Source organism: Anomaloglossus baeobatrachus, chromosome 2 (assembly GCF_048569485.1).
Source record: "Anomaloglossus baeobatrachus isolate aAnoBae1 chromosome 2, aAnoBae1.hap1, whole genome shotgun sequence".
Taxonomy (NCBI): Eukaryota; Metazoa; Chordata; class Amphibia; order Anura; family Aromobatidae; genus Anomaloglossus; species Anomaloglossus baeobatrachus.
Genome location: NC_134354.1, coordinates 329,676,587 through 329,702,844, shown reverse-complemented (window position 1 = coordinate 329,702,844; position 26,258 = coordinate 329,676,587). Strand labels below are relative to the sequence as shown.

The window sequence follows — 26,258 nt, the reverse complement described above, 5'->3', positions numbered from 1 at the left end:
CGATCCCAACATCGATACAACCTGATCGGGATTGCTGGTAAGTTGCTAGGAGGTCGCTGGTGAGATGTCACACTAAGCGACGCTCCAGCGATCCCACCAGCAACCTGACCTGGCAGGGATCGCTGGAGCGTCACTACACGTGGAAGCATGCTGCGCTTGGTAACTAAGGTAAATATCGGGTAACCAACCCGATATTTACCTTGGTTACCAGTGCACACCGCTTAGCGCTGGCTCCCTGCACACCTAGCCACAGTACACATCGGGTTAATTACCCGATGTGTACTCTGCTACGTGTGCAGGCAGCAGGGAGCCGGCTTCTGCGGATGCTGGTAACCACGGTAAATATCGGGTAACCAAGAAGCCCTTCCCTTGGTTACCCGATATTTACCGTCGTTACCAGCGTCCGCCCCTCTCACACACTGCCAGTGCCGGCTCCCTGTTCTCTGCACTCCTAGCCACAGTACACATCGGGTTAATTACCCGATGTGTACTCAGGCTACGTGTGCAGGGAGCAGGGAGCCGGCACTGACAGCTGAGAGCGGCGGACGCTGGTAACGAAGGTAAATATCGGGTAACCAAGGGAAGGGCTTCTTGGTTACCCGATATTTACATTGGTTACCAGCGTCCGCAGAAGCCGGCTCCCTTCTCACTGCACATTCAGTTGTTGCTCTGTCGCTGTCACACACAGCGATGTGTGCTTCACAGCGGGAGAGCAACAACTAAAAAATGGTCCAGGACATTCAGCAACAACCAACGACCTCACAGCAACATCGCTAGCAAGTTGTTCATCAGCAGCGATGTTGCTAGCGATGTTGCTTAGTGTGACGGTACCTTTAACTCATTACCCCACAGAAGCCCCAACAAGACAAATGTTTACCAACAGGGCCGGTGACTTGTCTAACCCACGGCGCTGTTATACGTGTGGGCACCTTGGACATATGGCCAAAGAGTGTCTTCAAAGTCGGGGCCCCGTGCCTGGAGCCCATCTGCCAGTCCAACCAGTCAACATATGCCGAGATGAACCAACGAGACCTGAGGAATGCTACTCCCGAGAAACGCCAATAGCTGAGGAAGTAGTTTACCCAGTCCACGACCTACAGCAGGCCGGACACCGTACACCAGCCAACCTCCGTCGCCACATCCAGACGGTCAAGGTCGGTGATATACAGGCTCAGGTACTTCGAGACACTGGATCTTCCATCACCCTGGTCAGCCCATATATTGTTCCCACCAAACATAATTTACCTGGCCGCCAAGTGACCATCTTCCTTGCTAGGGGCCGGCGCTCGAATATCCTCCTGGCACGAGTGCAGTTGGACTGGGGAACTGACCAAGGAGAGGTTGAAGTGGGGCTCATGAACAGCCTCCCCACCTCTGTTATTTTGGGAAATAACCTAGGACAAGGACTATCCAGCCAGTTTGTCACCGCCGTCACACGCAGCCAAGCCAAGCACCATCCTGGTACAGGTCTTTCTATCAACCCATCCAAGGAGAACCCTCCTCCTCAATCTTCAGCCTCCTCCTCGGAGCCATCAAATGTGAGTGCATCAGACCCAACTGTGGCCATTGACTGGGGGGAGATAGATCTATCTAAGGAAGGAAGATCTATCTAAATAAGGAATTCAGGGAAGCCCAACTGACAGACCCCACCCTATAGCTTATCCGTAGTGCGGCCGCCCAACCTGGGGGATGAAATCAGGGGGAGGTGTATTTATGGGAAAAAAGCCTCTTATTTCGGGAAAAGCCTGCATCCTGCCCAGAAAAACCCTGGACCAGTGTACATCAGCTTGTGGTACCCCAGCAATACCGACCACAACTATTGCGTTTAGCTCATGATGTTCCTGCGGCTAGGCACATAGGGGCCAAAAAGAGCCGGGCCCGCCTGTTGCGTAGTTTTTTTCTGGCCAAAGGTCACTCAAGAAGTGCAAAAATACAAAGCCTCTTGCCCAGTGTGTCAACGTATGGGGGGAGCCCTATGTTGTGCCCCACTACCCATGCCCTTGATAGGAGAACCGTTCCAGAGAGTTGCCATTGATATAGTAGGCCCCTTAGCCATCACCAACCGCAGTGGAAAAAGATTCACCCTCACCCTGATAGACTTTGCCACCCGTTACCCAGAAGCCGTTGCCTTAACCTCCATAGATGCAGAGCACGTGGCTCAAGCTCTACTGGACATCTTTAGCCGGGTAGGGTTTCCACAGGAAGTATTGACTGACCAGAGGGCACAGTTCCAAAGTGAACTGATTCAGACCTTGTGGGAGAAACATGGAGTCCGCCCCATGCACACAACCCCCTACTGTCCTGAAAAAAAAAATGGATTGTGTGAGCGCTTCAACGCAATACTTAAACAGGTCATTTGCCGTTATGTAGAGTCCGAGGGGGGGGGGACTGGGAAAAAAACCTGCAGCAGCTCCTTTTTGCTTAGCGGGAGGTGCCGCAGAACCCCACTGGGTTCCCCCCCTTCGAATTGCTGTATGGCCGGAAAGTACGAGGGCCCCTAGAGCTGGTACGAGAGAGTTGGGAGGGCACCTTCCCCACAGAAGAGGTTCCCATTCTGGACTATGTTCAAAAGTTTAGGGAAAGGATGAGGCACCTCATGGCATTAGCCCACGGGAATTTAGAAGTGGCTCTGGAAAGGCAAAATCGATGTTATGACCGCACTGCCCGACCCCGAGAATTTGCCTGGGGACAGAAGGTCCTAGTACTACCGTGTTTTTCCAAAAATAAGACCTCCCCCAAAAATAAGCCCTAGCAGGGATTTTCAGCATTTTCGGAGAAAGGCTTAAATATAAGCCCTCCCCCGAAAATAAGCCCTAGTCACGGATCAATAATGAAGTGTCCGTGCAGCTAAAAAAGTTACAGATACTGCAGGACACTTCATTATACACAGCGGCACCCGGCAATTACACTCACCCGACACTGAGCGGCAGGACCTGCAGTGATCACACACACACACACACACACACACACACACCAGATCTCACACACAAACATCGGATCGCACACACAGTCAGATCGCACACACAAACATCGGATCACACGCAAACATCAAATCACACACACACACAAACATCGTTTCGCATACACACTCACCTCATCCAGCGACACCGATCTCCTCTCACCGGGAGAATCCTAAGACGCAGTGCAGTGGAGCGCAACGAACAGGACCTGCGGCCGGACACGTGACTTGCTCTCATTCCCTGCTGCCGTAAGTGCTTGATGTGATGTGATGTGTGTGTGTGATCTGCTGTGTGTGTGTCTGCGATCGGCTGTTTTTCTGTGATCGGCTGTGTGTGTCTGCGTTCGGCTGTGTGTGTCTGCGTTCGGCTGTGTGTGCCTGTGATCGGCTGTGTGTGCCTGTGATCGGCTGTGTGTGCATGTGATCGGCTGTGTGTGCCTGTGATCGGCTGTGTGTGCCTGCGATAGGATGTGTGTATCTGTGATCTGCTGTGTGTGTGTGTGTGTGTGTGTGTGTGTGATCTGTGATCTGCTGTGTGTGTGTGATCTGCTGTGTGTGTCTGTGATCTGCTGTGTTTGTCAGCGTGTCAGCTTGCAGCAGGGTAGGACGGCGTGCAGCACCGACCGGAGATCACAGGAGGACTTGGGAACCACGCAGTTGTCCTGGTCTGGTGAGTATAAGTTTCCTGGGAAGTGGGGGGTCTGCTTTTTTGGGGGGTAAACTTACCCCCAACCGTGTTTCTCCAAGAATAAGACCTCCTCCAAAAATAAGCCCTATTGCTTTTTTGGGGGGCAAAAAAAAATATAAGACAGTGTCTTATTTTTGGAAAAACACGGTAGTACCGGTACGGAAAAACAAGCTGCAAGCCATTTGGGCGGGTCCATTCACCATTACCAAAAAATGTGGCAATACTGACTACACCATGGCCCTGGATTGAGCAGGTGTTCGTGAGCGTACCTACCACATCAACAGGCTAAAAGCTTATGAGGAACGAGAGGCCACCAATTTTACCAGTTTGTTGTCCAGAGTTAGAGACCCAGAGTTGGACCAGGTCCCAGACCTATTAGTGGACTCCAAAAGAGAAATGGGGTAAAAGATGTATCACTGGGGGAACAGCTTTGTCCATCACAGAAGCGACCGATATCAGACATTCTCGGAACATATGAATCCCTGTTCATATGTCAGCCTGGTAGACACCCCCCCCCTTCCCTGGTCCAGCATCATGTCAACACAGGGGCAGCCATTCCACTAAGACAACCCACCTACCGGGTGATCCCTCTTGTGTTGGCAATGATGAAGACCGAGGTGGATGACATGTTAAATATGGGAGTCATAGTTCCCTCCCATAGCCCATGGGCTGCCAGTGTTGTGTTGATGCCAAAAAAGGACAAGAGCACTCGTTTCTGTGTGGACTATTGACGGCTCAATGAGGTCACGATTACAGATGCTTACCCCATGCCCTGGGTGGATGAACTACTGGAAAGGTTAGGGGGATCTCGGTTTATATCTACCTTCGATTTGAGCAACGGATACTGGCAGATCCCACTCACAAAAGAGGCTCAAGAGAAATCGGCCTTCATAACCCCTTTTGGCCTATTTGAGTTTACCAGCATGCCTTTTGGGATGAATAACATCCCAGCTACCTTCCAGAGGATGGTAGACCATCTACTGGAGGGATGTCAGGGGTATGCCCAGGCCTATTTGAATGACATCGCTATCTTCAGCGACACTTGGGAAGAACATCTTCAGCACGTGTCCCAGGTGCTGCAGAGGGTAGCCAAAGCCCAGCTTACCATCCGACCTGACAAATGCCAAATGGGGATGGCCGAAGTGCTATACCTGGGACATCGGGTGGGAAGTGGGTGCATTCGTCCCGAACCTGCAAAAGTAGAAGCCATTACCCAGTAGCCATGCCCTGTCAACCAAAAACAGGTCTGCACGTTCCTAGGAACCGCAAACTATTGTCGAACGCTCACTGACCTCACAACCAAAAGATATGCCCGTAACCTTATCTGGACCCCAGAAATGTGAAACTGCGTTCCTCCAGTTGAAAGACCGACTGGCCCATAGCCCAGTCCTGACTGCGCCTGACTTCCGTTGCAGGTTCATCGTCCAAACAAACGCATCGAACACAGGACTAGGAGCTGTACTTAGCCAAGTGGGGGATAACGGTGAGGAACATCCGATAGCTTACCTCTCCCGGAAACTGTTGGACCGTGAGAGGGCTTATGCCTCCATAGAAAAAGAATGCCTGGCCATAGTCTGGGACCTGAAAAAATTACAGCCCTACCTCTATGGCAATGAGTTCAGTCCTCACTGACCACAATCCATTGAGTTGGCTAAATTGCACTGCCGGGGACAACGGACGCTTGCTCAGGTGGAGTCTGGCGTTACAATCCTACAATTTTTCCATCTCCCATAAACAGGGCAAGAACCATGGAAATGCAAATGGGCTTTCCCAACAGGTGGAGAAGGATGATCGGAAGCCCATCATGTCTGGCTAATATTAAGAAGGGGGAGGAATGGACTCTGAGTGCCTTGCATGACTTCTTAACATTCAGCCGGACATGAAGATATTTTGTTTATGGACAGGGGATAAGCCCTTATTGTTTCTGACTCAGGAGTCTATTGTTTAAAGTTCTTGTTGACTCGTGTAATTACCTTGGCCAGAGAGGATCAGATAACCAGACAAATCAATTGTGCGAACCTCCATTGTATTGCTATGTGTATTTGGATGCGATGTGGCTTGGCTGCTCCCTCATCTGTCAAAGACTTTACTGCTGGGGATGTTTTGCATACGGCTTGAGATCTAGCCAATAAGAACCCAGTCTTATCCACCAATCGTGAAGACCCCGGAGATCTGTATGGAGAGCTCAGGGGTATAAGAAGGAGGACTGTCTATTGCCCGGGTTGACTCTTGCTACATGATACCAATCTAGGACCTGCGGATCCGATTGGCAAGCCATAGTTGAACCTGGATTATAATACTACATGGACTTCAGCATCAAATGCAAGGATTTGGCTGAGATATCAAAGACTACCTAAGGAAGGAATCCAGCTTGGGACAATCCAGTCACATGACTAAAAGCTTTGCGGTCCTCAGCCAGCTTCCTAAATCTGGCATTATTCCATTCTCGGTGGGTGGCCGCCGAAAGCTGGGTGCTGCTGGTTTGGAGTAAGTAGCCCTGGAAGCTCTGAGGCACAGACATTCTAAGCCACGGTGAGCCAGCGGCAGGGTGAGAAACTGTTGCCGGTTACATTCTGTGGTTTTGCTGGTTATGTGCCATATGCCGTTAATTGTTTGGGGATTCAATAAAGTCTTAATATTGTGATTCCCTCACCCTGTGTTGTCTGAGTAGTGTTCCGCCCACGGTTAAGGAGGTAGGGCGTTCAGTTGGGATGAGCCCTGCGCCATACTGTCTTTCTAAAGGCGGCCGGGCCAGCGGACGAGAGCACCCACTGACCCCCATGTCTCCACAAGCCTCTGTCGCTTTCTGTACCCCATTCCCTGGTCTGTATCAGTTTCTGTCGCTTTCTGTACCCCATGACTTTCTGACACAATACTTCATCGCTGGAGACCAGGGTACAGAGAAAGAGACCAGGGAAATCTCGCCAGGCTACAGTATGTGGTGTTTTTTTTTTGTTTTTTGTTTTTTTTTTGTGTGTTCATTTAATAGTTGTTGATGTTATGAATAGCACTAATTACATTTTTATTCGTACATTTGAGATTACTTTTGAGATCTCCTGTCTCCCTTGCTCATGACCAGCAGACGCCTGTTTACACAAGGGGTATAATACTTGTACCAATAAACCATACATTTTAAGCAATTGTAATAGCTGTGAACAACAACCAAGAAACAAATTATTGCCAATCATTCAATCTCTGCATGCACCATGAGCAGTGATTGCAAACGATCACTCCATCTCACATGTAACACAGTGATGCTCCTTGTACATACACCTAAGGGTACTTTACATGCTGCGACCTCGCTAGCAATCTCGTTAGCGATGTGAAATTCTAGAGCGCAAGTGCGATCTTTTGAGATCGCACATAGGTTATTTTACGCATGTGCGATCTCGAAAGATCGCACTTGCTATGTAGAATTTCACATCGCTAACGAGATCGCTAGCGAGGTCGCAGCGTGTAAAGTACCCTTTAGTCCTCATTCATATGTCCGTGTTGCATGTATGTGTTGTATTGGTTTTGTTTCTCACAAATACACCACGTATTTATTACAATTTATGGTGATTTTTACATGTCCATGTTTTATCATGAACCTTGTAGCTGGGCATAATTCACAGCGACCGTATTTTTCCAGTATCACAGATAAGTACCAGTACAAGTCTATGGGTTCATATAAAACACATACAACACACGGATGGTATCAGTGTGAAATCTGTGTACAGTCAGTATTTATGATTGCAAAGTATAGAAGCTTTGTAATTTTATTTATCCATCCATGAAAAATACTGATGGACACACTGATGGTGAATAAGGACACACGGACCATACACTGATGAGATGACACATTGATGGTAAAAACGGACTCACGGACCGTGCACTGATGACACACGGACCGTGCACTGATGACACACGGACCGTGCACTGATGACACACGGATCGTGCACTGATGACACACGGACCGTGCACTGATGACACACGGACCGTGCACTGATGACACACGGACCGTAAAAACTGACTCTCGGGCCGTACACTGATGACACACTGATGGTAAAAACGGACACCTGGCCCGTACACTGATGGTAAAAACGGACACCTGGCCCGTACACTGATGGTAAAAACGGACACCTGGCCCGTACACTGATGGTAAAAACGGACACCTGGCCCGTACACTGATGGTAAAAACGGACACCTGGCCCGTACACTGATGACACACTGATGGTAAATATGGACACACGCACCGTACACTGATGATAAATAAGAACACACGGACAGTACACTGATGATAAAAATGCACTCACGGACCGTACGCTGATGGTAAATACGGACTCACGGACCGTACACAGTTGACACTGATGGTAAATAAGGACACACGGACCGTACACTGATGGTATAGACACATAGACCGTAAACTGATGGTAAATAAGGACACACGGACCATACACTGATGGCACATTGGTAAATATAGATATAGACACGCACCGTACGGTGATGACACTGATGTAAATATGGACACACGGACCGTACACTGATCTAAAACCTGCCAGCAGTGCCATTTGTTTTCTTGTACGTGTATAAATATGGACATGTGAATGAGACTTGCCATGCTTAGACTGCACGGTTTTCTGGCTAAGCTTTACTAGCTCATACCTATGTTTGTCAGCTTGTGCACGGAGCAGTCGAGCTGTTTTGTGCAGTGTCACAGTGACTGCAGTGGTGAAGGGGTTACAGCTGCAGTATCTGGCTGCAGCTCTGAGCTGTAACCAATGAGATGTGGAGAAGGGATGTGCCAGCCTTTCACACCTGGATCTCTTGGCAGCTCTCTGTTAATCCCTCCAGGGCCCGCAGCCTCGCCTGCCTGCTCAGGCCAGCTCAGGCCATTGAAGTGGGGGATATAGTGACTCCTCCCCCAGTCAAGAGCCAGATGCTGACAGTATAAGGACATTATTCATGGAAAGAATATATGTCATTGCTGTCCTATTTCGGCCCATACACTGGACATTTGCCCTGTGTCTGTCCATGTATCAGGTGATCCAGCTGAGCCGCTTGGAGTGTGGGTGCATAAATGGTGACTGAGGTCCAGGTCTGCTCATTGTGAGACATATTCTGCACCCTGTAAGAAGCCCCCAGACTGTGTATAGAAATGCACAATTCAGATGACCCTTTTAATTGAGTTTCTGTAGTAAAGTGCATAGATTTGCGCCAGGTGGCCCTGTGTTTGGACAGTTTTGCATAACTACCGTAGGACATGTGTATATGAAGGAAAAGATCTCACAAAGTGCCACCATGTCCATCTGTAACTCCCAAATCTCGTTTAGACATGGCGTGTATTTGTGTAGAGAACAGCTAGCAATGCTGATATTGGGTAATAGCCCTGAATTTCCATTACAGTATGTATATAGTAGTCTTGTGGCTAACAGTGCATGCTGGGAATTGCTAATTAAGGATGTCCGGCAGAGACCCCTGTCCTCTCTGGCAAAGCATTGCATCCTGTCTACCCGCACAGCTATCCAGAACATTCTGCCTCTGCTCAAGCCTTCTCTCTTCCTTTCTACCTCTGTCGGGTACAGAATGAGCAGTATGTGCAAAAAGGTGCAAACTATGTCCGTATGAATATATAGCTTGTATAAACCACCACGTAATATAAATTGGCGCATAAACATTCTGCCCCACTTGGCACAAATGGCTATGGTATCCATATAGTCTGGTGTTTGTAGGGCTCCTCTAAGGTTTACAGTGGTCAGTATTACCTGCAGCTACGATATCGTGCCTCCCCAGGACACCGTGACCGGGTCTCGCAGCACTGCCGTCACGGGGTCATGTGAGTCCATTGTGAACTTACCTCACCTGACCCCCGATGTCGCTGGCAGGCTGCTGTCGACTTTTTCCTGTGGCGTCCCGGTGTCCTAGGTGGCTGCTGTGCTGGCACGGTGTCCTGGGGCGGCACGATATCGTAGCTGCAGGTAATACTAGCTACTGCGGGCTTCAGAAACATAGCACCGGAGATCAGCGCTATGCGCAGGTGCCAACTCCGGCGCCATGTTTCTGAAGAGAGAAATTTGAATACAACCAGAGGGAGGGAGGAACAGGCGGCGGGGGGCGGGGATACACGTGCATAACACGCCCGGACATCAGGAGAGAGGGAGGAACAGGCGGCGGGGGGGGCGGGGATACACATGCATAACCCGCCCGGACATCAGGAGAGAGGGAGGAACAGGCGGCGGGGGGGGCGGGGATACACATGCATAACACGCCCGGGCATCAGGAGAGAGGGAGGAACAGGCGGCGGGGGGGGCGGGGATACACGTGCATAACACGCCCGGGCATCAGGAGAGAGGGAGGAACAGGCGGCGGGGGGGCGGGGATACACGTGCATAACACGCCCGGGCATCAGGAGAGAGGGAGGAACAGGCGGCGGGGGGGCGGGGATACACGTGCATAACACGCCCGGGCATCAGGAGAGAGGGAGGAACAGGCGGCGGGGGGGGCGGGGATACACGTGCATAACACGCCCGGGCATCAGGAGGGAGGGAGGAACAGGCGGCGGGGGGGGCGGGGATACACATGCATAACCCGCCCGGACATCAGGAGAGAGGGAGGAACAGGCGGCGGGGGGGGGCGGGGATACACGTGCATAACACGCCCGGACATCAGGAGAGAGGGAGGAACAGGCGGCGGGGGGGGCGGGGATACACATGCATAACCCGCCCGGACATCAGGAGGGAGGGAGGAACAGGCGGCGGGGATACACATGCATAACCCGCTCGGACATTAGGAGAGAGGTGCACACGTCAATCAAAAAGTGCTTGGTTTTTCAAACTTTATAAAGTTGGATTTCACTGCCTAAACACCCAAGCTGCCCCCTGATGGTATGTACACAATGTGCCCGATAGTGCCAGTACTGCACTGGCTGCACCTTATACATGAAAATCCTGATGGTTGGTTCCCTTTAAAATGCAATAACAGGAGATCAAAACATATGTGAAGTTCTCCTGGTTTGTTGGTTTATACAAAATAATCTTCCTTTTTGTCTTATTATTGACATACTGTATTTCCTTTTGTCTTTTTATTTTATCCCAGATATGTATATTTGTTTTGCCTTCTTTTCAATAAAACGGTTTAAAAAAAGAAAAAAAAAATCACATCTACACAAAAATGGTATATTTAATGTCAGCTCATGACACAAAAAAATAATCTATCACTGAGCCCCAGATCACGAAAAATGAGAACACTACGGGTCTTGGAAAATGGCGACAAAAGTGAATTTTTTTTTTTCCATCACTTAGATAAAAGTAAAACTATACATGTTTGGTATCTACAAACTCGTACTGACCTGGTGAATCCTATATTGCTGTGTAGTGAAAAAATGTAATAATATTCAGCAGGGTCATGTACTAGCTTATGTCTCAATTTTTCAGCCCACTCAAAGCAATTCTTCTCCTATCACAGCCCCCTTTCATTACACCCATAAAGAATAATGCCAACAAAAGTGCCCCAGAAACACTGTATGTTACCCCATGGTGAATTCCTTTCACAGTACCTTCCACACACACAGTATGATGACCCTACTGTACCTTCCTCAACTACCCCAGCAAAGTATGGTAACCTCAACACCGTATAATCCCCCACTGTGACCCCCACACAGCCCCTCATGCAATATAATGGGTTTACACCTCTCCATACTGTAGAAAGGCTCTCAGTAGCCTCCCAAATAGTATAATAGCCCCCACACAGTCCTTTTCACAGTAAGATTGACCCCACACAATCCTTCACACTGTATAATTGTTTGCATACAGTATAATGGCCCTCAAATAGCCCTCCATAAAGTGTAAAGGCTCTCTCATAACCCTCCAAATATTATGACTCCAACATTGTCTTCCATATAGTATAATGGGCCCAATATTGCCTTCCATTTAGTATAATGCACCCCCATAGTCATCCATATACACTGCTCAAAAAATGGGAACAATTAAACACCACAATGTAACTCCGTCAGTCACACTTCTGTGAAATCAACCTCTCCAGTTATGAAGCAACACTAATTGTGAACCAAATTCTCCTGCTGTTGTGCAAGTGAAACAGACAAGTAGAAATGATAGACAATTAGCAAGACAACCCCTATATAGGAGTGGTTCTGCAGGTGGTGACCACAGACCATTTCTCTGTTCTCATCCTTTTTGACTGTTGTTTTGGTCACTTTTGCATTTTGTCATTGCTCTCACCCCAAGAGGTAGCATGAGGCGGTGGGTGTCTACAGCCCACAGATGTTGTTCAGGTAGTGCAGCTCATCCAGGATAGCTCATGAAGGTTAGGCTGATTTCACACTACGTTTTTTTTTTTTAACATGCATCATGAACGTTGTTTTTAACGCAAAAACGGATCCAGTGCAAATACGTTTTCATTTCAATGCATTTGCAATGGACTCGCGTCAATATGCGTTCGCATGCGTTATAGTGAGGATCCAGTGACTTGCAGTTTTTTAGCTTTTTCAAAAACGCTACTTGTAGCGTTTTTGAGCTGTGTCCAAATACTGTTTTTCACTGGATCCTGACTATACTGCACGCAAACGCATGTGAACTCTGGCATGCTGATAGACAGGATCCTGCTTGCTCTACTGAGCATGCCCAGAAACCAGCCTGGCATGATCAGTCTCTCTCTCCCCCTCCCTCTCTCTCTCCCCCGCCTGAGAGCGGCGGACGCTCGTAACCAAGGTAAATATCGGGTAACCAAGAAAAGCGCTTCGCTTAGTTACCTGATGTTTACCTTGTTTACCAGCATCTGCAGCTGTCATATTCCGGCTCCCAGTCTATCACGTTCAGTTCCCCTCACTCCCGATTACATGACTTCAATGCCCGCCCATAAACTTCAAGTGACAGGATCCTGCAAAATAACATTTTCTTTGTAAAAACAGGATCCACTTTTATAGCAAAAAAACGTTCATGACGCATGGTAAAAAAACTTAGTGTGAAAGCAGCCTTAGCGGTGTCTGTCAGCAGTGTCCAGAGCATGGAGTGGATACCATGAGAGAGGCCAGTACAGCAGGAGAAATGGAGGGGTTGTAGGAGGGCAAAAAACCAGCAGCAGGACCTCTACCTCCTCCTTTCTGCAAGGAGGAACAGGAGTAGCAGTGCCAGAGCCCTGCAAAATGATCTCCAGCAGACCACTAATATCCATATGTCTGATATGGCAGATTTGACATTGGTGCCCTGTGCTCTTCACAGATGAGAGCAGGTTCACACTGAGCACATGTGACAGATGTGACCGAGTCTGGATACACTGTAGAGAATGTTCTGCTGCCTGCAACATTCTCCAGCATGACCAATTTGACAGTGGGTCAGTAATTGTGTGGGGAAAGGGCTTTTCTTTGGAGTACCACACACCCCTTCATGTAATAGGCAGAGGTACCCTGACTGCAATTATGTATCGGGATGAGTTCCTCAGACCCATTGTAAGACCTAATGCAGGTGCAGTGGGCTCAAGGTTCCTTCTGATGCATGACAATGCTAGGCCTCATGTGGCTCAAGTGTGTCAGCAGTTCCTGCATGATGCAGGCATTGATGCTATGGACTGGCCTGCCCGTTTCCCAGATCTGAATCCAATGAAGCACATCTGGGACATCATGTGTCATCACATCCACCAAAGGAAAAAAAGCAAAAAAAACCCTCACTGGTGGCTTTTTTTTTTTGTGTGACTTTTTTGCTTTATTTCCTTTTGAATTTTATGTCTTTTTCGGTGAATCTCATTCCATCCACCAACGTCCTGTTATACCACAGACTGTGCAGGAGTTGACTGATGCTTTAAACCAGGTCTGGGAGGAGATCCCTCAGGGGTAGACCTGAGTGAACCTGTGGAAGTTCGGGTTCTGCTGGTCCAGCTGAACTTTTCTAAAGTTTGGGTTTGGACCTGAACTTGACCTGAACGTCATTTGAAGTCACTGATTGGCAGGTTGGGTCTCCACCCACATGCAACTAGCCATAAACAACACTTCCAGGGGAGCGTAGGCAGTTTTGTTCCCAATTTTTTATTTGTTTATTTTGTGCACACTACATTTGATCACGTTGTTGTTACCCTTAGTGCGTGCAGATCGGAGGCTTGCACTGGGCCGAGCACCGTGCATATCAGAGCACAGCGATGCTTGTGCAAGTGGTTTGCATTTGCAAAGCACCTGATCTTTTCTTTTCTTTGAAAAGTCTGAGTTCGTTCTGAACAACGACCTTCAGGTTCGCTAATCTCTTCTTACAAGATCATCAGGAGTATGTCTAGGTGTTGTAGGGAGGCCATACAGGCATGTAGAGGCCACTACACAATACTGAGCCTCATTTCCTTGTCTTGAGGCATTTCCACTGAAGTTGGATCAGCCTGTAATTTGATTTTCCACTTTTGATTTTGAGTATCATTCTAAATCCAAACCTCCAAGGGATCTACCGTATTTTTCGTTTTATAAGACTCACTAGATTATAAGACACACTCCAAATTTAGAGGTAAAAAAAAAAAAAAAAAAAAAAAAAATGGGGTCCGTCTTATGTTGTCTTACCAGAGGGGGGCCGCAGCAGTGGTGGAGCAGGGTCACAGGAGGCAGAGGCGGATCATTGGTGGCAGCGGCGGTTGCGGGTCAGTGGTGGTGGCGGCGGTGGCAGGTCAGTGGTGGTGGAGGCGGCGGGTCATTGGTGGCGGCGACGGGTTAGTGGTGGCAGCGGTGGTGGCGGGTCAGTGGTGGCAGCGGCGGTGGTGGGTCAGTGGTGGCGGTGGCGAGTAAAGTGCTGCAGTGGTTGTATGGTGGAGCAGGCCGGTGCGCCAGGTGTCCCATTCTGTCCGTGGTCCGGGCTTCAAAGAAATGCTGTCCGGAGCGGCACGTGCGCAGATGGAGCTCTCATCCAAGAGCTCGATCTGCGCACGCGCTGACTCCCGGCGCCATAATTTGAAGCCGGGACTGCGGACACTAGGACACCTGCCGCACAGCCACCACAGTCCACAAAGCCACCCTGCCGCCCGCCCGGCTGCACAGAGTGGCAGCCAGCAGGCCGCCCGCCCACCCACACGGAGAGGCAGCCGGCTGCGAGTACCGACAGGCACCCAGCCGCCCGCATGCACCGACAAGCACCCTGCTGGCCGCCCGCACGCACACACAGGCACCCCGTACACAGAGCCGCACACACAGTCCCCCGCCAATTCACCTCCCGTTAAGCTATATTCGGATTTTAAGATGCACCCCTCATTTTCCTCCCAAATTTTTGGGAGGAAAAGTGCGTCTTATAATCCGAAAAATACGGTACATTGATCATGTTTATGTTTTATTGTTTTCAACAAATTCTACTAAGTAATGAATGAAGATTTTCTACTGGAATATTTCATTTACCGAGATCTAGGATGTGGTATTTAAGTATTCCCTTTATTTTTTTTGAGCAGTTTAGTATAATGGACCCCACATAGTCCTCCATATACTATAATGCTCCCTCCATAGTCTTCTATATAGTATAATACACCCCAAATGCTCTTCCACATAGTATAATGCATTCCATAGTTCTTCATTTAATATAAAGCCCCCTGTATAGTCCTCCATATATTATAATGCACTCCCATAGTCCTCCATATATTATAATGAGCACACAATAGTCCTCCCATATAGTATAATGCACAGCCCATAGTCCTCCATGTAATATAATGCACACCCCATAGTCCTCCATATATAATACACCCCCATAGTCCTCTATATAGTATAATGCACACCTCATAGTCCTCCGTATTGCATAACGCACCCCTTATTCCTCCATATACTATAATGCACCCCATACTCCACCATGTAATATATTGCACCCTCCTTTGTCCTCCAGATGTAATGCACCCCCCCATAGACCTCCATATTGTATGAACCTCCAAATATAATTCACAGTGCATAGTTTTCCATATAGTATAATGCACCTACTTATATAATGCTTAACCGCTATTCCTTCATATTATATAGTGCACAGCTCATAGTCACCATAGTCATCTATGTAGTATTATGACTACAGTTTACTCACAGATTTAAATAAAATTCTCACCTCTCCTCTGTCCCCCCCCCCCCTCCCTGCCTCGGTCTCCGCAGGGAGGGTTCTGAAGCTGTGTTCACTGTACAGCGAGCGCTATCAAGTGAGGTGTTCGCGCCTGCTGCACTGAGCTGTTAGATCTCAGACTTGGTAGGAGAATGATAGGAGAGGACAGCGGAGCGCTCCATTTATCATTGCTTTCAACTGTATTAGCATCCGCGATGCCGATACAGTTGAAAGTGTGTTGACGGGCAGGGGAGCCTTAGGTCGGCACTGGCACCTCCCCCTCCAACTACCCCATAGCGGCTGCGTTGGCTCGTGCTATTGGTGGTACGCCACTCGTTTTGTCCATGAGGATCTGAAAGTACTGTGAAGTCTTTAATTTTTAACTAGAGGCAGTCTTTAAACATTTCTATCTTTTATGTGAATACAGCTTTCATGTATCAATTAGATGTGGCGATTACTTGACGTGGAGCCCACACTACAGTCTTGTCATATTGATGCATCAGTCATATCCTACTGTCCGATCTTATTTCTTGCTAAGATGTTAACCGTTAAAGGACAATATTTTAGTTATTTTGGATCCAGTAAAATGTATCTCTTTGTGGCACTTAAATTGTGAATCCCAGTGAGGGCAGTGTTTGTGAAATGCCTGTGTGCAGTATAAATAATGGTTAATTATAATGGCCACACCTCATGTGTGATTCTACAAGTTTACGCAGAATGTTTGTTACCAAGGAGACCTCCGGCTAATCACTTGGGGTCCATTTGTGCAAGTGCGTGCTAGTGCCGGCTACAGCTTCATCAGTCTTTTTTTTCCCCTCAACTTTTCTGAAATAAACTAAGCCAAATTTAAAGGATGTTTGATTTCTGTATACATGCTGCTATGCTTTAATAGGTTACAATCCTGGAAGAAGAACTTAAAGAAGTTGTCCAGTTACCAAAACTGATTTTTTTTTTCTGAACAATATTGCTAATATGTGCCCCTCAACACATCTATTATGTTTTTTCAGCAAAATTACCTTTTATTGTGCACTAGCAGCACATGCTCATTGCTGGCTCCAGCTCTGATGGGGTTAATCTCTCCTCTGACTTCCTGTGTTCATTTCCTACAAGTCCCAGAATTCTTTGTGGCTCTAGGGCGGTGTCTAGCTTATCTAACACACCCACTGTGTGTAACACCCTCCTCAGCTCTCCACCCAAAGCCTCCTCCCTGCCTCTTCCCTGTGTGGATGCACTGAGAGAAATCACAAAGACAGCAGCAGCTCCCAGCTCTGCACAACCAGGGGAAAAGAGTGTGAGTGTGTGTGTACAGAAATTATGATTATTAGCCGGCGCAACATGTGAAAAAAATAATTGGGGGAAAGAAAGTGACGGGGTGATTGCTTTTTTCCCTCTTGCCTAGTCTGTGTGTCGTCCGTATCATCCGCAAACCGCATATGACCGGATCCTGTGGATTAAATGTGCAGCGCATGCAACCGTTATTTTACCGGATCCTTCTGCAGCGGGACACAGAATTTATCGGCCGGCGCTGGAGTCAGCTGACTCCTGATCTCACAGCCCGCACACGCTGCAATGGCTGCAGGTGGGCTCATTCACATGACCGTTCCGTTTGTCCTGGTCAGTTCCTGTTTTTTTGCGGCCCCACAGACAGGACCATCTTTTCAATGTCTTTTGTGGAGGATCGGATGGTACACGGTAGCACTTCCATGTGCATCCGATCCTACAAAAAAAACACATCGGATGCCGTATGTCCGCTCCGTTATTATGGAACATGTCCTATTCTGTTCCGTAATAACGAACCGTGACTCAATACAAGTCAATGGGTCTGCAAAATTCCCGGAAGCAACACGTAATCACTTCCATGTGACTTCCGTTGGGTGCCCGTGCAGTCAGTGTCACGCTCCAGCCCAGCCCCGCGGCTGCCCGCTCACCAGTGTCAGCAGCGGCCCGCACTGCAGTGTCAGCAGCCGCGGGGATGACAAGCGCTACCGTCAGGAGGTTAGTAAGTTCATTACCTATGGTGATGAAGTCCTGCCCTCCTGACGTCAGCGGTTGTCACTGCCTTCTATGCCCGCCACTTGTCACATCACCTCTCGCTGTCGACCCGAGACTGTGACTAGTTGTGACGTCACGGACCGCTCGCGATACTTTGTTTGTGAAGGCGGCGGTCATTGAACTCGGTGACAGCGCTGCTGTCAGGAGTTCAGCGATCATCGCAGGTAATGTACCTCGCTAACCTCCTGATAGCAGCACTCGTCATGCCCTGCAGTGACCTGGGCTGACCTATTGATGTTAGCTCAGGTCACTGCACGGCTCTCCCAGCAAATAGGGAACATTCTGTTCTTCATTGACTGGGACATTGACTATGGTATGGATCATCGTGGGACCCCCTTGTATTACACCAGACCTGGATTTGTTTTTCTTTCTAATAAATTGGTGAAAGAGGGAATGTGTTGGGGAGTGTTTTTTCAAATAAAAATGTGTTTGTCTATTTTTTTTTTTTTTATTACTGCCTGGGTTGGTGATGTCGGGTATCTGATACACGCCCGACATCACTAACTCCAGAGCTTGATGCCAGGTGACATTACACATCTGGTATTAACCCCATATATTACCCCGTTTGCCACCGCACCAGGGCAACGGGATGAGCTGGGGCGAAGCACCAGGACTGGCACATCTAATGGATGCGCTACCTCTGGGGCAGCTGCAGCCTGCTATTTTTAGGCTGGGGAGTGTCCAATAACGGTGAACCTCCCTAGTCTGAGAATACCAGACCACAGCTGTCCGCTTTACCTTGGCTGGTGATCCAATTTCGGGGGACCCCGTGTTTTTGTTTTAAATTATTTATTTAATTTAAAATAACAGCATGGGGTGCCCTCTGTTTTGGATTATCAGCCAAGGTGAAGCTGCCAGCTGTGGTTTGCAGGCTGCAGCTGTTTGCTTTACCCTAGTTGGCTACAAAAGATAGGGGGACCACATGTCATTTTTTTTTATTACTTATTTATTTATTTTTTGGCTAAATACAAGACTCTGCACCTTAGTGCCACATGAAAGTCACAAAAGGGTGCTAGCTTAGAATATGCAGGGGGTAGGACATTATATATGTCTTTCTTATCTATCTATCTATCTATCTATCCAGCCCTCTATTTATTTATTTATTTATTTATTTATTCATTCATTCATTCATTCATTCATTCATTCATTCATCCCTCTATCCCTCTGTCTCTATATCTATCTATCCATCTCTATATCTACTCATCTATTTATCTTTCTTGCTGCTTCCGTTTTTTGCGGTCCGCAAAAAAAATGGAAGGCACGCAGATGTCACACGGATGCCACTAGGATGCATCCGTGAAAAAAAAGGACCATTTTTTTGTGGCCCGCAAAAACGGAACGGTCATGTGAATGTAGCCTTAACAGCAGTCACTGCCTGCTGCCGATCACATGCGACCGTGTGCGGGCTGTGTGTACAGGAGTTCAGCTGAGTTCAGATCAGCTGACTCAAGTGTCGGCCGATCAGGCTGGGGCCACACGGGGATTACTGCGATCCCCTCGCATTACACTTGGCTCACGCTCAGTACAGCAGAGCTGAGTGTCATGCGTGTGTCCCTGCGACTGAGGTCCGACTGTGCGAGCAGACCTCAGCTGCGGGGGGCGGTCCGCCACTCGAGGGGTGGGCCAGCACTGAGGAGGGGTGGGAGGGATTTCTCTCCCTCTCTCCTCCGTAGTCCACCGATGTACCGCAAGTGCAGTGCGATTTTTCTCTCACCACATACACTTGAATGGGTAAAAGAGAGAGTCTTGCATTACAGTTGCAGCATGCTGCGATTGTTTTCTCGGTCCAATTAGGGCTGAGAAAATAATCGCTCATGTGTGCTGACACACAGGCTAATATTGGTCCGAGTGGAATGCGATGTTTTATCGCACTCCACTCGCACTGTTTTTCTCGCCGTGTGGCTTAGACCTTACTTGTTCTATGTTCCCCTGCATCCATCGCAGCGTGTGCGGGCTGGAGTTCAGCTGAGTTCAGATCAGCTGACAGCTGACTCCAGTGCTGGACTGAACTGAGGTGACCTCACAGCCCGTACACGCTGCAATGGATGCAGGGGGACACAGAACAAGTAATCGGCCGACACTGGAGTCATCTGATTACTTGGGATGAATTGAGCAGTAAAATGCTCTGGTGCTCGATGGGCGAAGCCCATGTCGATTTTTTTTTTTTTTTTTTTTTTTTTTTAAATTCATTAAAAATAATAAAAAAAAAAAAAAATCACATAGTTTGTGGGCTCCCACTGCATTTTCTATTGCTAAGGGTAACCCAAGCAGCTACTGGCTGCTAACCCCCGCTGCTTGGTGTTACTTTCACTGGCAATAGAAATCCAGGGAAGCATTTTTTTTTTTTTTATAAAGGTTTTTGCCTGAAAACTTTTTTAAAAAAATGACGTGGGCTTCGCCATATTTTTGTATGCTAGCCAGGTACAGCAGGCAGCTACGGGCTGCCCCCAACCCCCAGCTGCCTAATTGTACCCGGCTGGGAACCAAAAATATAGAGAAGCCCTTTTTTTTTTTTCTTTTTCTTTTTTTTTTTTATTTCATGAATTTCATGAAATAATTAAAAAAAAAAAAATTACGTGGGCTTCGTCGAATTTTTGAGTCCAGCCAGGTACAACTAGGCAGCTGGGGATTGGAATCCGCAGTGCAGGGTGCCCAAACTTTCTGGGTCCCCCGCTGCGAATTGCAGTCCACAGCCGCCCCAGAAAATGGCGCTTTCATAGAAGTGCCATCTTCTGGCGCTGTATCCAACTCTTCCAGTGGCCCTGGTGGCAGGTGGCACGCTGGGTAATAAGGGGTTAATACCAGCTATGTTTTACCAGCTGGTATAAAGCCCGAAATTCTTAATGTCAGGCCAAGTTTGACCTGGCCGTTAAGAATCTCCAATAAAGGGTTTAAAAAAAAAAAAAAAAAAAAGACATCACACAGAGAAAAATACTTTATTAGAAATAAATACACAGACACAGTAGGGACTCCATGTTTATTACTCCCTCTCACCCCTCCACGATGGAGAGATTTCTGTACTGACCATGCCAGGAGAGAGCGAGGGAAAAGAGAGAGAGCGAGGGGGGGGAGGAAAAGATAGCGAGAGGGGAAGAAAAGAGAGCAAGGGGGGGAGGAAAAGAGAGCAAGGGGGGGAGGAAAAGAGAGCAAGGGGGGGGAAAAGAGAGCGAGGGGGAGGAAAAGAGAGCGAGGGGGAGGAAAAGAGAGCGAGGGGGGGGAGGAAAAGAGAGCGAGGGGGGGAGGAAAAGAGAGCAAGGGGGGAGGAAAAGAGAGCGAGGGGGGGAGGAAAAGAGAGCGAGGGGGGAAGGAAAAGAGAGCGAGGGGGGGAGGAAAAGAGAGCGAGGGGGGAGGAAAAGAGAGCGAGGGGGGGAGGAAAAGAGAGCGAGGGGGGAGGAAAAGAGAGCGAGGGGGGGAGGAAAAGAGAGCGAGGGGGGGAAAGAGCGAGAGGGGGGGAAAGAGAGCGAGGGGGGGGGAAGAAAGCGAGGGAAAAGAGAGAGCGAGGGAAAAGAGGGGGGAGAGGAGAGGGGGATAAGAGGGGGGCAGAGAAGAGGGGATGGGGAGAAGAGTGGGGGGAGAGAAGAGTGGGGAAAGAAGAGGGGGGGGCAGAGGTGCTCTGTCATTAACTGTCTCCACTCTGTGACTTGTGGTGCAGGTGACAGAGTGCAGACAGTTGGTCCCATGCAGCAGGACAGGTGGCAGAGCACAGCGGTGACATGCCTGTCAGCGTCTTGCTGGTTGCTGCGTGCTGCTGGGAGGAGCACATGATCACACTGCCCGACACTGGCCGCTCTCCTGACATCGCAGCAGAGCGGGCGGGTGGAGAGTGTGATCAGATACTTACATGCAGGGGGGATTTCAGCTGAAGAATCCCCCCCTGTACTGCACACTGGCGCCCCGTGCCTCACCATCTGCAGGACGCTTAGCCGGCTCCACACTGACGTCCTCCGGCTCCTCCCCTCGATGCTGGGCTGTGCCGTGCGGTAGTCACCGCCCACAGCCCTGTCACTCAATCTGAGTGGTGCCAGCCTCCTCTGACGTACCCGACAAGTTTGAGAGCCCGGAATTGCCGGGACGTCAGAGGATGCTGGCGGCCACAGCTCCAGGGGGTCATGTGACAGGCACTGAGCGTGCAGGATAGCGCCGCTCAGTGCCAGAAATGGAAACAGAAGCCAATGGAGAAAACGCCTAGAATGGTAAGTAGAACTCATACAGAAAATAAAAAAAATGGATGAACCACCCCTTTAATATAAAAACATCTATAGTTACTAGTGTACATGTACACTAACAAGCAAAAGAGTGACAATTTTTGAAGTTTTGTCTTTCAGGCTCCGTATCTCACTGTCCACTACAGCTTTGAGTATGAAACTACCTTCACTTTATAGACAGTCATCTTGGCTATCTCATACATAAATTTGACTTGCATCTACAAACAAGTGTTCGATTAGGCTGAGCTCTTGAAGCTGTAGGGACTAAAGGGTGCTTTACACGCTGCGACATCACCCACCCCTGTCGTTCGTGCGTCATGTGGTGGTTGCTGCCATAGCAAACAATATCACTACGGCAGCTTCACACGCACATACCTGTTCAGCGACGTCGCTGTTGCTGCCGAACAATCCCTCCTTCAAGGGGGAGGGGCGTTTGGCGTCACAGCGGCGTCACAAAACGGCCGCCCAATAGAAGAGGAGGGGAGGAGATGAGCGGCCGGAACATGCCGGCCACCTCCTTCCTTTCTCCTTTCCGATAGACGCAGGTAGGATGATGTTCGTCGTTCCTGCGTTGTCACACACAGTGATGTGTGGTGCCGCAGGAACGACGAACAACCTGCGGAATGAAACACCAACGACATAATGATTTGGAGCGACGTGCCAACGATCGATTTTTGCAATCGTTGCTCCTAGCTGTCACACGCTGCAATGTCGCTAACGACGCTGGATGTGCATCACAAACACCGTGACCCCGACGATATATCGTTAGCGATGTCGCAGCATGTAAAGCACCCTTAATACAGCACCTCTACTTAATTGTGATTGAACCATTTCTTTGCAAATCTATGCTTCAAGTCATTGGCCTGAAGGAACACTATGTCGTCTTTTTTTTATACCCATAGTACTCAAGTATACAAAGAAACTCGCCTTGTAGGCTACTCGCAGATAGTTCAGTATGCAGCAAAGTGGTAATAAGATTAAAAAAAATGTTTTAATTAAATCTATTAAAATCGACTCAAGGTCTAATAATCACCCGTGCAAAAGTGCAGTAACCACATGAATGGACAGACGCAGACAAATTGGGTATTCAATTCCAGGAAATATTCAGCGTGTGGCAAAAATTCACCGGAGAAAATAAATCAGATAACAATTACCCCTAAGGTACCTCACTATCAATACTCTTATCCAAGGGGTAGTTTAATTTACACACAGTATCTGATTTTTTTTACCTCAAATTGCTGTTTTACATCTGGCAGAGATAGGGTATCATAGTTCGACCCATCCTCTCTGGCAGAAAGAAAGATGGATGTTACCTTAAATGGGACATGAGGCACAAGATTATTTCAGCCCAAAGGTAATAACCAATAAAAATGCTCAATGCTCAGAGCCTGACAAGAAACTGCAAAAGTAATTATATGTTAAATAGTTGCAAGTCAAATTTATATGTGAGATAGCCAGGATGATTGTCTATAAAATTGAAGGTAGTCTCCGTCTCAAAGCTGTAGTGGATGGAGAGATACAGAGCCTGAAAGTCAAAAGTTCAAACCATTGTTACCCTTTCACTCGTCACTGTGTATCAATACATTTAACCTTTGTCCGGCTGAACAATTGTAACTATTCCGTTTTAAAATTGCAATACATTTTTTTTTCCAAAAGCCGTAGAGGGCTGAAATTTCGTGACATCTCTGCAGTTTTGGTCCAGAATATATTGGCCAAATTTCAATAAAATATCTCCACCCCCTTCCGAGATAAGGGGTCGCTGTTAACGTTGTAAAATTATGCAGCCTGACGAAGGTTAAGGACTTTATACTCAGCTGTGTGAATGAAAATTGATAAATCCTTTCATTTATAACTCCGCATAGATGGACTTATGAAGGGTGCATTAGACAAAGACTGTACATGTGACTATGGTATTAATGTGCCATTGATTAATTGATAATAGTGAAAGGTCACCTACAAATTAACAAAGAATAAAGTATGACCAATATACTAATTTGTGACTCTTTATTTTACCAGGATGCCGCTGGTTGCCCGCTGCATTGAGCCGCGCCATGTGTGCCGGCAAAAGCTTCCAAATGTTCGAAGTGAACTGGAATGTATGACAAACATTTCCCTATCCAATGTCATTCGCCAGCTAGGAAGTCTTAGTAAGTGAGAGGGGGGTAGTATTGTTTCCTTGTAAAAATAGTTATTTGGTAATTAAAATGTAAAATATAACTTCTAAAGCGCCAACCTCTTGGCTCAGATTTCTGAATGGTAAAGACCATGATTTTGTGCCTTACAATATGTGAGCAGAGCTCCCTCTTTGAGCAGAACTGTTTATACAGATACATGGTTTACAATATATGTGTAATATAGGTATTCCAAGATGTCCAATACCTTTGCAACCTATTTTTCTTGCACTGCTTGATTTGTTTTCTTTAAATTTCTTTTGTATTTTTGCAAATCTTATAAATTTCCTTCTTGCAGGCCGTTATGCTGAGGACATATTTGGAGAGTTGTTCACCGAAGCGAGTCTGTTTGCTCAGCGTGTAGGAACTCTGGGTGAGAGAGTGGAGAAGCTACAGGTCAAAGTGACCCAGCTGGATCCTAAAGAAGAAGAAGGCAAGTAGTTTAAAAGCCATAACATGGTGAATATAAGAGGTTGCAATGTGGAGGCTCTTACCAGTAATCTTTATTCTTTTAGTAACTTCATAGGTAGCCATGTCGATACCTAGTTTTACATTCTTAGTATATCAATACTATCACCAATGTTTGATAAAATTGATTTTTTTTTCTCCCCTAGTGTCTTTACAAGGTATAAACACAAGAAAAGCATTCCACAGTAATACCTTGCAAGATCAGCAGCTGTTTGTACGTGACTCTCTATCTATTCCTGTCTGTGAAACATATATCACATGTGACAAGCCGCCACCACTCAACATCCTTTCACCCTACAGGTAAGTAAACATTTTTTGGAAGAAAAACAAATAACCACCCTCTATTTCAAAATATGGGAATGTTACCTTAACATTACTTATTTTTTCTTGCAGGGATGATGGGAAGGAGGCATTGAAGTTTTACACTGACCCCTCATATTTCTTTGACCTGTGGAAGGAGCAAATGTTGCAAGACACCAAGGACATCATGAAAGAAAAACGTAAACATAGGGTGAGAAGCGGCTACGTTACAGTAATGCTGTGCTCAATTTCTTCACTAAGAACACCTTGAAGAAATATCTTGTTTGTCGTATATGTTAATGTTTAAAGGGAACCTGTCACCAGATTTGGGGCTTATAAGCTCTGGCCACCACCAGTGGGCTCTTTTATATACAGCATTCTAGCAAAATGTATATAAGAGCCCAGGCCGCTGTGAAGAACATAAAAATCCCTTTATAATACTCACCTAAATGGTCGATTCGGTGCAGAATGGTCAGATGGGTGTCTTCGTTCCGTTCTTCGGGTACGGTGCCTCCTCTTTTGGCCATCTTTGTCCTCCTTCTTTTGAAGCCGACGTGCATGACGCATCTTACGTCATTCATACGCGCCGGCATTGAGGTTCTGCGCAGGCGCACTTTGATCTGCCCTGAGCAGGGCAGATCAAAGTATTTGTAGTGCGCCTGTGTAGGACCTCAATGCCGGCGCGTGTGCATGACGTAGGACATGTCATGCACCCAGGCTTCAGAAGAAGGAGGACAAAGATGGCCGATAGAGCAGGCGCCGCACTTAGAGAACGGAGACGCCCATCTGACCATTCTGCACCGAACCGTTTAGGTAAGTATTATAAAGTGATTTTTATGTTCTACACAGCGGCCTGGGCTCTTATACACAGCATTCTAGCATACTGTATATAAGAGTCCACTGGTGGTGGCTGCAGCTTATAGTCACCAAATCTGGTGACCGGTTCCCTTTCAGGTTGGATCGTAGGGCAACCAAGCAGCTTAAAGGAGTTGTGTCAATAACTGAGTCTACTTTCTTCAAACTGTGGTAATCCAGTTTCCTTTCCAAAAGATGCTGCATTTTGATACATATATACCCTGCATGCTTATGGAGGTGGTATATGCAAATGAGTGTGCAGTGCCATGAAAGGGTATATGGAAATGGGATGTTGTCCACTTAAAAAAAAAATCATGTTTCGGTGTCTTTTAAATGTAAAATCGTACATCTTACTCAGGGCCGGCTCCAGGTTTTTGTGGGCCCCGGGCGGAAGAGTCCCAGTGGGCCCCATCCACACACAGACACCGATACGAACATATACATATTTAAAGACAAACTCACAAAAATACATATAAACAGACAAATATATACAGTCATATACACTTACAGACACACACACACACACACAAGTCT

General features: G+C 47.6%; 1 protein-coding gene across 1 annotated transcript in view; it reads left to right on the top strand.

Moving 5' to 3' along the window:
• Positions 1-26,258, top strand: part of WASF2 (WASP family member 2) — a 94,742-nt gene that overhangs the window by 26,410 nt on the left and 42,074 nt on the right. Inside the window, exons 2-5 of the mRNA XM_075335921.1 lie at positions 23,947-24,077; positions 24,400-24,534; positions 24,716-24,869; positions 24,963-25,080. Of these exons, the coding sequence (XP_075192036.1) occupies positions 23,948-24,077; positions 24,400-24,534; positions 24,716-24,869; positions 24,963-25,080 (537 nt within the window). The 5' untranslated portion in view covers position 23,947. The remainder of the gene's footprint in view (positions 1-23,946; positions 24,078-24,399; positions 24,535-24,715; positions 24,870-24,962; positions 25,081-26,258) is intronic.